The sequence below is a fragment of the Aptenodytes patagonicus genome, chromosome 7, assembly GCF_965638725.1.
Source record: "Aptenodytes patagonicus chromosome 7, bAptPat1.pri.cur, whole genome shotgun sequence".
NCBI classification, from domain to species: Eukaryota; Metazoa; Chordata; class Aves; order Sphenisciformes; family Spheniscidae; genus Aptenodytes; species Aptenodytes patagonicus.
This window is the reverse complement of record NC_134955.1, coordinates 20,829,170-20,843,925: the sequence shown is the minus strand read 5'-3', so window position 1 is coordinate 20,843,925 and position 14,756 is coordinate 20,829,170. Positions and strand designations below refer to the sequence as shown.

The window sequence follows — 14,756 nt, the reverse complement described above, 5'->3', positions numbered from 1 at the left end:
GTCCTATAGCAGGTGTCATTTGTTTGTCTTACAGCTGCCTCTTGCCCTGGGTATTCTGTATAAACGTGCACACTTGGCTCTTGCGTAAGGAATACTGTGTTTCTAGAAGAGGATTGGAGTTGGATAAGTAATTGTTGTTCCTCCTCTGTGTAGGAGGACTGGTTTTCCCATCAAGAAGCAAAGGAGTTCAGCACACGTACCGACTTCATCTTGCTTTCTTTAAAAGCACTCCTTGTCCGCTTGTACTGCAGAGCAACCAATCTTTTAAGTGATCATCTGAAATACAGTCACTTACAAATATATTCAGCACTCTTGATCCTGACAGAAAGCATCATTCCCCATCTAACTGTGTTAGGGAGAAGATATTTAACAGGGAAGCCGAAGAGAAAACCAGTAAGTTACAACTTAGAAACTGGCTTTCCCTTCAACGGGAACTGAATGTCCGTGGCCTGTTGGACCAGATGGCAGCAACGCGTCTTACATGAGGGCTTTCCTAACCTCTTAGAGTGCATTCGGAAACTGCCCTCTTCGAGGACAGTCTTGCTGCTCATCTTCAAAGAGAAAACAGTTAGGGTCTCTGGATGAGTTTTATAAAGCAAATAACTGCAGCTCTTCTTTTTTCCTGATAAGCAAAGGAAAACTCACAAGCAAGACCTTTGATCCCTTGCTGGCGTTCCTAACTTCTCACTGAACTCTGATTTCAATCGTAAGATTTTTATCTGCATACTGTAATTTTGGCTGTGGTTCCAAGTAGCTGGTTTGAGGACTTTTTTTTTTTTTATTTAAACAAAACAGGCCCATATACCAGTACTGTCTGGACTGGCAAAACACTTCACTCCCATTATTCACCATCCTACAGAAGTGTTTGTGGATGAACCCTGAGCATTTTGGAGTTGATCTTCCTTGGCTCTGTTTGCTTCCTGTATGAAAGTGCAGCCTGAATGGAGTATGAGGGATTGATAACTTTGGGGTTTCTTTTAAGATTTTGGAACAAAGGCTCACTAAGACTGCAAAAGAATAGCTAGAAGAGAAGCTTTAGTTTTAAAGCTAAACTTGTAGCTAGAATATGTACCTAGCAGATGGGTGTGGGGTTGTAAATACAAACACTGCTGACAGATTTCTTGACAAAATAAAGTTCAGAAGCTTTTATGGCACTGTTGGCACAAGAATGAGAGAACGTGATCTAGTTGTGCATATGCTTAGGCTGGACATTGGACACCTTCGGATGTATGAGAGGAACAATTCTGGAATAACCTGCCTGCATGAGTGGAAAAAGGGTAGGTGGTGTGAAAAACAAAGCTTGACCAAATAATTGAAGCAACTACAGTGTTGACCAGGAAGATGATGTCAATCTGTTTTGTTCCTCAGATTGACTCACTGCTTTAAATTCTTGGTGTTATCTTTACTGCTAATTCAAAGCTAACAGCCTGTTGCAAGATATATTAGGAGTGCATGTACTGTAAGGACTGTTAAATTTCAATTACCTCTGCACCTGCCATTGCCTGGAGGAGCAATGAAGCTGAAAACTATACCTTCTACACGTGCTTTCCCCTGAAGTTACATGAACAAGAGTACTGGTTCTTTCATTCTGTCTACCGTTAAAAATAAATCCATCAAATTGTAAGCTGTCCCTCGGGAGAGGCAATGAGAAACATACTGGCATGTTCTAGAAAACAGTTTTTCTAGTATACTGTGAATACTACTTGCATTCTTTTTTTTTTTTCCTTCTTGTTGACCCTCTTGGATCAGATGCTGCCACATGTTTAAGGGAAGAAATCTTACTTATTCAGCACGTGCAGTAGTTTGGTAGTAGCATAACCTCTTTTTAGTGTCCTTTCCCTCCTCTGCAACAGTGGTAACACCAAAAGCTCCTTATCAAAGGCAGGGACACTGCTGTAAGATGTTGACTCAGGAGCTACTCTGCCACCATCTTTGTCTTGTAGGTGACCTCCAGAGCTGCTTTTGGGACATACCCATGGCCCTGGTATCTGTCCAGAGGTGTTTGGGTTGTTGGGAGCTGCTCTGAGGATGGATGGAGAAAAAGAGGGTGGGGTTCCCAGGCAGAGCTCAGGGAGGCGGGGAGCGAAACGAGAGGAGGAAATGAAACGGGGAGGCCGAGCGACTGGGAGGATCTAGCCGGTGCCGTGCTGCAAGGCCATGACCCAGCCCAGAGCCTGTGAGTAGCTGCCCTGGCTCAGAGCGGTGGTGGGAGCCCTTTGGCTTGTCTCTCTGATGGCGCTGGAGAAGAGACCGGGCATTTGGGAGAGGGGGAAGCTTGCTTTCCTGCTGGGCTCGTTGCATGTCCCAGGTTTAGGTGGTGATGCTGAGAACTGATGATGAGTCAGTCCTGAGCAGGGTGCCTTGCGTGAGGGGATGCCGCGCTCAGTGTCATCTGGTGAGGAAGTGAAACAAGGGAGAGGAAAGCAAATCTGATGGTGTTTTGTTTTAGTATTGTGTGATCCCCATCCCACATCCCCCTGGTGTTCTTCTCACCTGCAAACCTCTCTGCTCTAAACGCCCTCCTTTTGGGGATGTTCTCGGCCATCACCGAGTCCCTTCCTGTGCATCCTGTCCTGCAGGGGACCCCACTGTCCCTGCATCACTCCCCCGGTCTCCCAGGGCTGGGAGCATCTCTGTGGGGAATTGCAGCATGCATCTGGAGCGGGGGGAGGATGTGAGAGAAGTGTCTGAACTCGCTAACCCTGGCCTCAACACATATCCCTAGCTGTGGTCGAAAGCTGAGGGCGGGCTGGATGAGTTATTTGGAGAGCAGCTCTCCTCCTCACGTCAGCTCTGCCTTGCCAGCCCGCTGCTGGGATTAGAAACATGCCGGTTTTGGGGTAGATGTGGCTGTGGCTGGAGCTCTGACAGCACTTTAATGAGCACAAAGCTGTTAACGTGACGCTTGGGCTACAGGTCAACATCTCGTGGGCACCATATCTTCCTGTGTCTTCAGGCCCAGCCAAGATCCTTGTGCCTCAGCTTTGGTTTCTCTCTTCAGAGGACACAGGAGCTGCTCAAGCAGCAGCTGTGGTCACGCTGTTCAACCACCTCCTGCGTTTTGCCTCTGCTTTTCCTTGGTGGCCAAAATTATCCTAAAGTTGTGCAGAGCTCAAGGGAAAAAACGGTCTGCAACCCAAAGGGTGAAAGTCTCTCCTAACCACCTTCCCTGTCCCATGCGTCCAGGTCAGGAGCAGGAGCATGGTTTGCGTGAAGTGACTCTCTCCACCCAGAGGCTGCGCGTGCTGCCTCCAGCAGTCCTGGGCAACCCTGCACTGGAGAGCCTTGACCTCGACAGAAACAAGCTCAGGAGCATCACTGGCATTTCTAAGCTTTGCAATCTGAAGAAGCTGATACTGTCCAAGAATGAGATTGTGGACTTTCCCAATGAAATCCAGAGCCTGGTCTGTTTAGAGAAGCTTGAGCTGAACCAGAACCAAATCCGGGTCATCCCAGAGGGGATTTTCTCCCATCTTCCCAGGCTTAAACACTTGCGGCTGAACAACAACCGTCTTAGTGCCCTCCCCAGGGACCTGGCAGCTTGTCGAGGCAGCCTCCAGTACCTCAACATCTCCAACAACCTGTTCCGGACCTTCCCCCAGCCTGTCCTGCAGCTGGCACACTTACAGGAGCTCCACGTGCAGAATAATGCCCTTCGCCAGCTCCCCAAGGAGCTCTTCCAGGGGCAATCCCTGAAAATGTTCAAGGCCAATGGGAACCCCCTCCGGGAGCCACCCAGTGAAGTGTGTGCTGGTGGCATCCAGCAGATCCGGAATTACTTCAACCAGCTTCAACACAGTTCAGGGCAGGAGGACAAGAGGGTCAAGACCATGTTCCTGGGGGCCTCGCTGGCAGGGAAGTCCACCATCTGCAAAAGCCTGAAGCAAGGGCAAACCAAACTGGTGCCCAAGGAAGAGCGAACGGTTGGGATAGAGATCAGTGAGTTCCGGATTGAGGACTTCACATTTCTCTTCTGGGACTTCGCCGGCCAGCTGGAGTACTACATGACTCACCACGTGTTCATCACCCCACAGGCGCTTGTCATCCTTGTCATCAATCTCCACATGTAAGTGCTGAGCTGGTTTGGATTCAAAGTGGAGTGGGAGAAGAAAAAAAGGGGCTGGGGAAGCTTTCCCCTGTGCGGGTTCACACCATTTCCATTGGACCTCGATGCCTGGTCTTCTCACTGCTGGAGTAGCTAGCTCTTCCTCTCCCTCTTTTTGCAGATCACTCTTTTAATTAAGTCACTAGATCTGTCATCACCTTACCAAAGTCCTCTGTTTTGAGGGGTTAGATGAGCATTAACTCCTTATGTGATGACAACTGATCCCCGCTCTAAATGGCTTTGCTTTCTGCCTTGGAAATACCTCTACAAGCCCTCCTGTATCTTGTGGTGCTCCCTGAATGTGGAGGGAGCATCAGGCTTGGGCCTTGTGGTACAGAGGGATGCTCCTATCCAGAGCAGGGACGGACTCTGCTACACCCCATAGCTTTAACTGGCTTAGCTTAAGGATGGGAAACTTAAGGATGAACTTGGATATGGCCCATGACAGCTTAGGAGAGCTGAGATCTTCTCCAGTAAGCCCCTGGGACAGCACAGGGTGCATGGTCAGGCCTGTGCTGGTGGAACTTGGCTGGAGATCCGGAGGGTTAGATGTGAATTTGGGATTTTCTTTCTCTCCCTCCCCAGGTACCAAACTAACGACAAGACTTTCAAGGAGCTCGTCGGTTTCTGGATCAACAACCTGTCCATGCGAGTCCCAAACTCGGTGGTGCTTCCTGTGGGAACCCATGTGGACTGCTGCCGGGAGGAGGAGGTGGAGGAGAAGAGGCGCGATATCATGGCCAAGATCGCAGCCATGCTGGCGGAGAGAAAAAGCAACCTCGCTCACTTCATCAACAACCTGGAGGGCAGCGAAGAGCCTGAGTTTTACGTGGACCAGTGGGAGAGGCTGAAGGAGATGGAGAACTGCACGTTAACCGTAGGGCTGAGATTGTCGTGGTTCCTTGCTGTCTGTGGTCACCCTGTTATCTCTGGTAGCCCGACATGCTACTGGTGATGGTGACCTGGTGCTAATGCATCAGGCTGCTATTGCAGCCACTCCCCGGGGCTGGGGTGGACATGGTAACTGCTGGCTGTGACCTGCTGGGTCCTTGTGCCTGCTCAGTGATGGGCATCTCCTCCTGTGGCTTGTAGCAACTGCCTGGGGATGGGGGGGTGACATTTACCATCCCCAGGTGATTTTCCAGGAACTGCTGCAGAGCAAAGGTGTGAAGGAAGTGCCCTCTGAAGCTGAGCCAGCGGTGTGTGACCTCCTTGGCATTAGGTCCCTCCTTTACCTCACAGGCTAAAAGACTCCTCTGGATGTGCTTTTGGCAGGTGTGTGCTTTCTCTCTTCCAGATCTTAAAGTTAGTTGCTGTCAACTGCACGGATCACCATGATATCAAAAAGCTCGAGGACACTATTCTGGAGCACGTGAAGAATGAAGAGCTCTTCCCCGAGGTCGTCCGAGTGCTGCCGCCCGTCTACAGGCAGGTGGAAGTTGCCATTGTAGATATCGCACAGAGTGAGGAGATGGCAGACCATGGTGAGTGGTCCATCACCCCCGCTGCACCTTCCTGGGAGGACCTGCTGTCCTGCGGCTAGGATGGGTTCTCTGGTGCTTGCTGCACCTTCTGGCCCTGCTCGCGTGGTGGGGGGGGTCACTGCTGAAGACCTTGCAGTGTTATTGCTGGAGCATTAATTGCTACTACCCCACTCTACCATTACAAGCATCTGCCCCCAAGGCAGGTGCCTAGGGAACAGTGTAGGAAAAGGCCAAGTGTGTCTTCACCAGGAGGCTCCTCCAACATCTACCAAACTGTGGCTGGAGGTACCCTGAGCTGGCCACGTTGTCTGGTTTGTTTCTTTCCAGTAACATTGTTCTTTCTCCCCTTTGCCCTGTATATACAATTAAAAAAATCTTGCAGGAAGGAGCTCCACAGCTTTAATGCTTCTGTGTGGTTTCCAAATCCATGTCCTGCTAACTTTATTTAATGGCCCCTATCCCTCCCTAGCCCCTTCTCCATGTCTCCTGTGACTTAGCAGGACTAGCAGGCAGCCCCGGCTCCTCGCTTACATACCTAAAGCAGGTATGAACACCACCAGTGCCCGGTGTCATCTCTGGCTCCCCTGTAGGATTAGAGAATGAGGAGCAAATGCTTTTCTTTTGTGGAGATACATTTTTCAGATGGTCCTTTGAGGTCCTGGCAGGCTGTTGGCACCGCTGAGGCAAGGCAAGACCATGGGAGCTGCAGGGTGGCAGTGGGACAGCTGAGGATGGGCAAAGCATTTTGGGCCACAGGCACCGAGCATTGTGCTGGTCCCAGCTGCTTCTCCAGGAATGGCATGGGTGACATTGGGTGCTGCTGGTGTTTGTTGGCTCTCAAGTATCTGCCTTGGAATGCTGGTGTCTGGGAGATGCGTGCTGAGCTCCCACGTCTCCCTCTAGGCATGATGGACCTCCAGTACCTGCTCAGCAAACTCTCCCAGTGCGAGCACCTGGCCAACCTGGGCAGAGAGCTTCTCCAGGACATCTTGCGGTACCTCCACCGCATCGGGCTTGTCGTGTGGTACGAGGAAATCAAGCACCTGGAAAGCACTGTTTTTCTCCAGCCTACCTTCCTAATAACTATGTTCAAGGTGAGTGTGGGGATCAGGACTGTCTTCTCTGCAGAGCCCAAGCTCTGCAGCTTTGCTGGGCTCCTCTCATTGCCGCCTCTTCTCTCCTCCTCCCACCCAGCTCCTTGTGAGGTACCGCCTAGTCCAGCAGCTCGAGAGCATCTCTGTGGACACGCTGATTGGGGAACATGCCACCATCAGAGACAGATCCAACTGGGTGTGGACCTTCAAGTCAAAGGCAATGCTGTGCTACCAGGCCGTGCGTGCCTTGGTGAAGCACCAGCTCTGTTCAGAAGGGATGCGGGACATCTTTGAGGAAATCATGGGACACGGGCCCCACAGAGGGAGAGGGAAGCTCTTCAGCCTCCTGGAGCACTTTGAGCTCTGCCTGGAGGTGAGGCACGCCAAAGTGCTCAACCCACAGGCCAGTGAATTTGTGCCCGGGAAGCCATGGGAGACAACGCGGGGCCAAGGCGAGTCCTGGTACTTGTTCCCAACCTATCTGAACCAGACCGAAGAGGTCTCTGAGGTGTGGGGAGGAGATCACCCCGAGGACCTCCACATCCGTGCCTACTTCTCACCCGAAATACCTGAGGGTTTCTTCCAGAGGTAAGCAGTGGTTTCCAGCCCTTGATGAGGTTGTGTGGTTCAGGGTTTGCTTGGCACAGCGCCAGTATGACTGTCAGCAAGCCCTTGGCCGTTGAGACTGTATCAGCTGAGGCATGAGTCTGGGACTCAGGAGACCAGGGCGGCTTCTCAGCTCTGTCACAGACGTATGGAGCCCTGGATGAACCATTTTGACGTTCGCTGTCTGGACGTGAGAAAGGACCACGCTCCTTCTGGTTCACCTTTCATCTGGGGTGGTTTTTGGCTAGTCTGTGCCCATCCAGGCAGTCAGAGGTTTCCCAGTCCCACCTGAGGATGGTCCAGTTTCTACGGGCACTGGGACTGTTCCAGTTTCTGGAAGGTCTCCTGTCCTTGTGGGGTTCTCAACTTGTGTCCAGAGTTTTATCTGATGGCCAATTCTATAAGCAGCTCTTGGCTTAAGAGGCTGCTCCCGCTGCTTGAGCTTTCAGTAGGGCAGGTTCCTCATTTGGTGTCTGCCTCTGTTTCTACTGAAATTGGGTTCATATTTTTCAAGTCCACCTGGTGCCATGCCTTCTCCCAGTGTTAGAGATAAGCGGGAGTGGTGAAAGCCATGGGCAATCTCCTTGCAGGTTCCTGGTGAAAGCTTGCTCCTTCTACTCCACGCACTGGGTGGCCAAGGTGACCTGCCTGCTCATATGCAATGGCAAACCTCTGCTGATCAAAGAGAATAACCAGAGGGCCTACAGTTACCTGGAGCTCCGGTGCAGAAAGCCGGCAGGAAGGACAGGTAAGGATCCCTGATCCTTATTTCATGACTCCCAACCACGTCTTTCCTTAGCTCCCTGTCACCTCCACCCCTCTGGGCAGAGCATCCCAGAAGCCTCTGCCACATGTCCTAGTCTGGCCAGGGTCCACCAGCAGTTCAGTTAAAGATTTCCCTTTCTCCATGCAACCTGGTCAGGATTCCTCTCAAGGTATCACATGAAAGTGGAAAGTCAAGTTTTCAGTCTTCTCATGGAGCATATGGGTCATCCTTCCCGATAAGGTCCCAGCAGAGTACAGTCTCAGGCTGGGTCTCCAAGTGATGAGCAAAAGGGCCATCCGAGTTGGGGAGATCTTCCAACATATCTTCAAATTCCCTTTGAAGGCTGATGGGCCTTGGTTAACTTGAGAAATGGAGCTGGTCCAACCGTTCTGGCTGTGGTGGTCTGGCGGGCTGGAGCGATGCGTGCATCACCACAGCATCTCCTGGGCTGCTGCGGTTGGGTGGCTGTGAGTAAGCGAGATGTTCTCCTTTTGCCTGGAAGGTTTCCAGTTTGCCTGGGACTTCCTCATGGCCATTGTGTTCGTCATCCAGAAGCTCGCCGAGGAATGGCCGGGGCTGCATGTGTGTGTGAAGACCCCCTGCCGAACAGCCGGCTGTCCCGCAGAGCTCATCTGGCCGGACATGGATGGCACAAATGCCATGTACGTACGCGCTGTGCCCCTCCAAGCCGAGGCCTGGAGCTGGGTGGTTGCTACTGCAATGCTGGTGGGGCTGGTCAGCTTCTAAAAGCCATGTGAAATTAGTTGTGAAACTCGCCAGGCACTATATTGTCTTTCTCCTGACCATAGCAGCCCATGTCCCATGTGGTGTTAGCATTTACTTGTGTGGGAAATTCAAGTATGGAAGGAGAGGTGCTCTGGGGCTCAGGCACATAATGTCCACTCTGGCCAGGTGCCCACATGTCCCCCATTTAATGAAGAGCTGAAGGTGCTCAGGCACCTGGGAAGGCAGCAGCCGTCCCACCAATGGTGGGACCTCAGGTCAGGGTGGAAAGAGGGACCCTCTTCCATTGCCTTGGCATCATCTTCCATGGGAAGTGCTAGGGCAGCTCCTGCTCCTTCTTCTCGGGGCTTTTTCCTCCACAGGACAAAGGAAGATGTTAAAACCTGTGGGACGTGCGGGCACTGCTTTGGCGCAGAGCTGCTCCTGCCCAAAGGTGAGCCCAATGGTCCTGGGTTTGCGCTGCAACAGTGCTCGGGGGGGAGGAGGGCTGAGGGTTTCATGGACCTGAGGTGCTGATGGTGTCCCCCCATCCCCACAGTGCCTAGGAAGCTGGAGGAGTCCCCGGCACAGCCCTCTGCTCACTATTATGTGACAAGCTATGGGACCACCACCTTCGGGCCCAGCAGCATCCACATCAATCACCAGGTAAGGAGGCTGCCACCTCCCCTTGCCCAGTGTCCAACACTGATGGCCAGTCCTCTCCCCTCGCTTCTGAAATGAGGGGGTGTAGCTGCTTCCAGCCCGGGAAGGGGACACCCCGTCTTTGGGCAGTGCTCTGGTTACCACGCTCCTCCCTGAGATACCACCACCTCTGCGCCTCAGAGCTGAGCTCTGGGTGCTTCGTGTTGCAGTTACTGCCTTATTTTTCCAGAACATCTCAAGTGAGTAACTCTGGGCCAGCAGGGAGGCACTCGCCGAAGAATTATTTCTGTTTAGCCAAAGCCAAGCTGTCCTCAACACGCTTTACTTGCAAGTCACGATTGCAGCCTTAATGCATGGAAATAAATGCATCACTAAATGCATCCCTTCATGTGTGGGAAGTCACTTCATTTACATAAATGTAAGGGGGAGAAGGTGCTGACAAGCACTCTGGTACGAGCCCACTGCCAAGCAAGGGCTTTGCTGGGCCAAGGCTGGTCATGGACCCCCATGGTTTTGGGGGATGGAGGGGGTGAAGATCTCGGACTGATAGTGGGGGCAGATGTCCAGGCAACATCAGCAAGCAGGAAGCACCTTTCCATACATATATATTTAAACTTTAAGAAAATAAATCTGTAAATGATCGCACTCCGCAAAAACACATTAGCAGCTGACAGAGGGGAAAAGCAACGTGTCAGCTCCGGGACCGGCCGGTGAAGCTGTCCTTGGGGTGGGGGGAGTGGAGGAGGAAAGGTCCCCCCCATAGGCATCCTGCCATGGTGTTCTTGGCGGGCGGATGCCAGTTTGCATGGCCCCCCATGCCCGGTGGTCCCCTGCTGGCTGGTGCCTGTCCCAGGGGGCCACAGGGAGTGGGGTAGGTGGGGGTCAGTCCATCTGCATGTTGCACTGCTCGATGAGCTCGAAGAGGCTGAAGGAGTCAGAGAGCTGCAGGCTGACGGTGCCGCTGTCGAGGGAGGAGGCTCCCTCCCGCAGCACCTGCTCGTACCAGTACTCACAGAACTTGGGCACCAGCTGTGGCAGCAAACCGTCAGGGTTAGGGGTGGCTGCCTGATGTGGCTGCAAAGCCCTGCACGGCTCCGTCCTCCTGGAGCGGAGGAAGGAGGTGTGCGGGGCACCCTGTATCTTCCCCAGCCCCTGAGGGTCTCCATCCTTGGGCAGCTGCCCCCTGTCTAGGGTGGCCCTCGCTGGACTCCTGGCCCCCAAGGGTCCCCTCCCCAGGCACCTGGCCCCCCATATTTCCCCTGCTCCCCAAGGGTTCCCCCTCTGTGGGCACCCAACCCCCTCCCCATCCCCAAGCCCCCGAGGGTCCTGCTCCTTGGGCACCCAGAGCCCCATCTCCCATGGACCTCCAGGGTCCCCCTCCTCAGTCACCCAGACCCCCCCCCCCCATCTCCCCTGGCCCCCAAGAATCTTCCCCTCCCTGGGCAGCAGTGGGGCAGTGGTGGGTGTTGGCCCCTGCACCTTGACCAGGATGAGCTTGGATTCCTTGGGCTTGGCCTTGGAGAAGGACTGCCCGAAGCAGAGGTAGATAGTGAAGTCAGGGGACCGCTGCCTTTGGCCATTGCGGAAGTCCCTCAGCTCTGCGAAGTGAGGCAGGGCTCAGTTTTGGGGTGAGCCCGGGGGACACAGAGGGGCTGGAAGGATTCGGATGCTTGTGACATCCTAGAGCTAGCTCCTACAAGCCCCAAAACCAGGGGCTTGTAGGTGTCATCACAGGTGATGACAACCACAGGTGTCACCCCTGCCCACCTGTGCAAAACTCATTGAAGTCAAAGATGGGCGTTTCCTTGTCCCGGCAGAGCAGGTTAGGTGGGGGGTCTCTGACACCCTCAAGCTGCTGGGACAGGGCCCAGAAGACCTTGCACTTCTTCAGGCGGGTGGCGAAGAGCTTGCGGGTGCGTTGCTCCAACTGCAGCCCCGCACTGTCCAGCAACTCCTTGGTGAAACGCCGCTGCTTGCTGTCAGTCAGCTCGGCAGGGCTGGGGAAGCGCACCAGGCACCCGGGACGCAGGGCCACTGCTGGGTCAGAGGGCTGGTATGCCAGCAGGCACTGGCTGCCCCGCACCTCCTCCTGGTGGAAGAGCTTCCCACGGTAGTAGATGCTGATGTCCAGGATGGGGATGATGCCATCTGCACCGGGCAGTGATCAGCAGCCGCACTCCCCAAACCCAAATGCTCCCCCCCTCCTCAAAACACCCACCCCCCCTCCCCCCAGCATTAATAACTATTAATAATTATATAATAATTATAAAAATTATAGAGATTAACAATTAATAACCCTTACCTGTGTTATCCTCTGGCGGTGGTGGCACGGGGCTGGTGGCAGGGGCGAAGAGCATCGCCTCCCCTGGGGATGACATGGGGACTGTGACCTCTGGTGGGTGGCACGGCAGTGGCATGGCCCCTGCAGCGGGAGACAGGCAGCATCGGCATCACGATTCGGGGCGCAGCGGGGTGGGGGTTTCTTTGGTGGGGGGTGTACATGGCAGCACCCCAGCCTCTTCCCACCCCGTTATGGCATTCCCGCGCCCGGGGCTGGATCCTGCCACACAGCACCCACCTTGCTCCTCCAGCAGCATGGAGTCAGGGGGGCTGTAGGCATCCAAGGGGGGCTGCTCCACCGTGGGCACCCATTGCTGAAATGCTGCCAGGGGGAGGCAGTTGTTTTGGCTGGGGTCTGGGTGGGGCTGTAGCACGCTGTCCTGGTGGGGGGCATCCCCTGCAGAGAAATCACCGGTGGGAAGGGGCTGGGGTCACCCACCCGTGGTGTCACCCACCCTGCACCCCATGAGCAGGGCCAGTCTCACCTGCAGGTGCCCAGGATGGGGCCGGGGGGCCAAGGTCTCGGGGGGAGATATCGCACTGCTGCAGCACCCACTGCAGCGCCTCCAGGTCCTCCAGCGTTGGGGGCTGTGCGGGGTCGGTGCTGCCTGAGGTGGGGCACAGCGGGTGGGAGGTCTCACAAGCCCAAAACCAGCTTCGGCTGGGCCTACCGGGGTGCCCCCCCCCCTCCAAAAATTGGGGGACCAGTGCCTACCTGTGGGGGTGATTTCTGGGGCCACATCTTGGGGGTCAAGTTCCAGCTGTGAAGGAAAGCGGGATGGGGTCTTACTGCTGTGGATGGGGGGCACCCAGCCTCCCCCTGCCCCGCGTTTCAGCTGGGTGCTGGGCTCCAGCTCAAGAGCACCCCAAGGACATGGGGGGGGGGTGGGGGGGTGGGGGGGTGGGGGGTGGTGGTGCAATGCCTGAGCAGCAGCAGTGCGGACCCCTCCCCCCTGCCTGCTGTACCCACCCCGTTACCTGTGGCTGCTGGTGCAGCGGCTGCTGGTCCACCGCAGGGTCAGGGCTGCCGAAATCTCCCTCCTCACCATGCCAGAGGGCAGCTGGAAGGAGAGCGGCGTGAGCAGGGCACCCTGAAATCGCCCACCCCACCCCTTACACAGCCCCCCATGGGCCCAAGCTCACCTGGGACGATGGCAAAGACCTTGTGCGGGTCATCACCACACTTGGAGCGGTCCTCCAGCAGCACGAACATGCGGGTGCTCCTCAAGGCACAGCGGAAGTTGGTCTTCCACTTGGCCGGGTCCTCAGGGCACCCCTCATACCGCCCACTCACCTTTGCCCAGGCCTGGAGGGGGGGCACCGGGGGTTGGTGAGCATAGGGACCCTGGCTCCATGAGCATGGAGGTTTCAGGGATGCCTGGTCTCCCCACCACTCTCCAGTTCCCACATCCCACCCACCTTGAAGACCTTGATCTTGCTGCTGGTCAACCCCCCCCCCCCCCCCCCCCCCATCCAACCCACCTTGAAGACCTCAGGGGTTGCTGCTGGTGACCCCCCCCCAACCCACACACTTTGAAGATCTTGCAATCATTGCTGGTCAACCCCATCCTATCTACCTTGAAGACCTCGCGCTCACCCCTGGTCAGCTCCCATCCCACCCACCTTGAAGACCTCGAGCTCACCGCCGGTGACCCCCACCCCACCTACCTTGAAGACCTCCAGGTCGCTGCTGGTGACGTCCTTCCTGGCGTTGTGCTTCCAGGGGACGCGGAAGGTGCTGCGGGCCTGGTCGGTCCAGCACAGCCCGCGATAGCTCCCGCTGCTGATGGCACTCACCAGCCACGGCCCGAACCGCAGCTTCTGGGCCTCCCTGCGGGTGCGGGGCCGTCACCGGGGGGGGCTGGGGCCACCCGGGGACGGTGACCTGGGGAGGGCCGGGAGGGGAGGGGGGGGGGAGGATGCTGGGGTGCTGCTTACCCCTCGCTCTGCTGCGCTGCCATGGTGCCGCGGGGTCCCCAGTCCTGCAGGACCCGGGCGGGCGGGGTGACCTCAGCTCGGGGCGCGGCCACCTCCTGCCCGGCCCTTTTATCGGCCCGCTCCGCCCGCGCCCGGTTTCCTGGAAACCACGTGACCCTTCCGAAAGTGAAAGTGTCGCCGGCGGCCACCCCCGCCGCGGAGCGGGGGGTGGGGGGGGTGTCACACACACACAGGTCCCTGCCGGGTCCCGGTGATGCGCCCGGGGGGATGCTCTGGCCCCAGCCTGGTGTCCCCCCCCCCGGGGGATGCTGGCTCTGGAGCCCTGCGCAACCCCCTCCCCAAATTAATAATAATAAGAATTAAAAAAAAAATAAAAAATAAAAAAATCCAGAGTTAAACCTTGCCCTGCACCAGCATGGGATGCAGACCTTGGTGGGCAACGGGCAGGATCAGGCCCCGAGCTGGGGGGGGGGGGGGAACACCTGTGACCCTGTGCTGGGATTGCTCTCCCCACGGGCTGTTGCGGCCCCAAAAGCGCTGGCATGGGATGACTGCACCCTGAAATTAAACAACGCAGGTTTGCAAAGAGCAAAGGGCAGGCAGGCAGTGAGGACACCCCAAAATGCTCGGGCTCGGCCCGAAAGCAGCTGCACTCACCACTGCTGGGGCTTTCCGGGGCACACCGGCAGCACAGCCCGGGCATGCAGGGCTCAGCCCTCAAGGCTGGAAAATCCCCTGGCTTTTATATTATATTAATTTTAATCCTTCTTCTTTCAGGCTGCCTTGGTTTTCACGCTAAGGGCATGCTATAAAAAAATTTAAAAATAGAAGCAAACCCCAGGAGGGTAGTGGGCACTGGCCACACTCCCTGCGTCCAGGAGCCAACTTTCCCAGCACTCCCTTTTCCCGTAAAGCCGGGGCACTCCTGTGGGCCTGGCACTGCTCCCGGCACCGCGCCAGCTCCCGGCTTCTCAGGTTGAACATCTGCAGAGGCGGGTGTTGGAGCACCTGACCACCCCTGGTCACGGCAGGAGAGG

The 14,756-nt window shown here is 55.7% G+C and overlaps 2 protein-coding genes across 2 annotated transcripts; one reads left to right on the top strand and one right to left on the bottom strand.

Moving 5' to 3' along the window:
• The first annotated feature begins 2,157 nt into the window (after nt 1–2,157).
• Nucleotides 2,158–9,815, top strand: LOC143163266 (malignant fibrous histiocytoma-amplified sequence 1 homolog). The gene is made up of 11 exons (XM_076344269.1): nt 2,158–2,176; nt 3,187–4,066; nt 4,691–4,982; nt 5,403–5,589; nt 6,493–6,683; nt 6,784–7,271; nt 7,880–8,037; nt 8,558–8,717; nt 9,162–9,232; nt 9,338–9,444; nt 9,671–9,815. The coding sequence occupies exons 1-11, from the start codon at nt 2,158–2,160 to the stop codon at nt 9,686–9,688; spliced, it is 2,571 nt and encodes an 856-aa protein (XP_076200384.1). The 3' UTR covers nt 9,689–9,815.
• Nucleotides 9,816–10,029: 214 nt separating this feature from the next.
• IRF7 (interferon regulatory factor 7) lies at nt 10,030–13,809 on the bottom strand. The gene is made up of 11 exons (XM_076344270.1): nt 13,720–13,809; nt 13,450–13,612; nt 12,925–13,087; nt 12,760–12,842; nt 12,497–12,542; nt 12,267–12,389; nt 12,020–12,178; nt 11,744–11,863; nt 11,209–11,589; nt 10,921–11,039; nt 10,030–10,470 (listed from the first exon to the last, which is right to left on the bottom strand). The coding sequence occupies exons 1-11, from the start codon at nt 13,740–13,742 to the stop codon at nt 10,324–10,326; spliced, it is 1,527 nt and encodes a 508-aa protein (XP_076200385.1). The 5' UTR covers nt 13,743–13,809; the 3' UTR covers nt 10,030–10,323.
• Between the last annotated feature and the right edge of the window lie 947 nt (nt 13,810–14,756).

What these genes read in the sequence shown, in the direction of transcription:
- LOC143163266 (XM_076344269.1), top strand. An exon ending in CTTGTCATCAATCTCCACAT is followed by an intron (nt 4,067 to 4,690) that starts GTAAGTGCTGAG and finishes CTCCCTCCCCAG; the next exon opens with GTACCAAACTAACGACAAGA. An exon ending in TGAGGAGATGGCAGACCATG is followed by an intron (nt 5,590 to 6,492) that starts GTGAGTGGTCCA and finishes GTCTCCCTCTAG; the next exon opens with GCATGATGGACCTCCAGTAC.
- IRF7 (XM_076344270.1), bottom strand. Translation starts at nt 13,742, where the DNA reads ATGGCAGCGCAGCAGAGCGAGGG. An exon ending in CCCATCCTGGGCACCTGCAG is followed by an intron (nt 12,179 to 12,266) that starts GTGAGACTGGCC and finishes ATTTCTCTGCAG; the next exon opens with GGGATGCCCCCCACCAGGAC. An exon ending in CATGCTGCTGGAGGAGCAAG is followed by an intron (nt 11,864 to 12,019) that starts GTGGGTGCTGTG and finishes CTCCCGCTGCAG; the next exon opens with GGGCCATGCCACTGCCGTGC.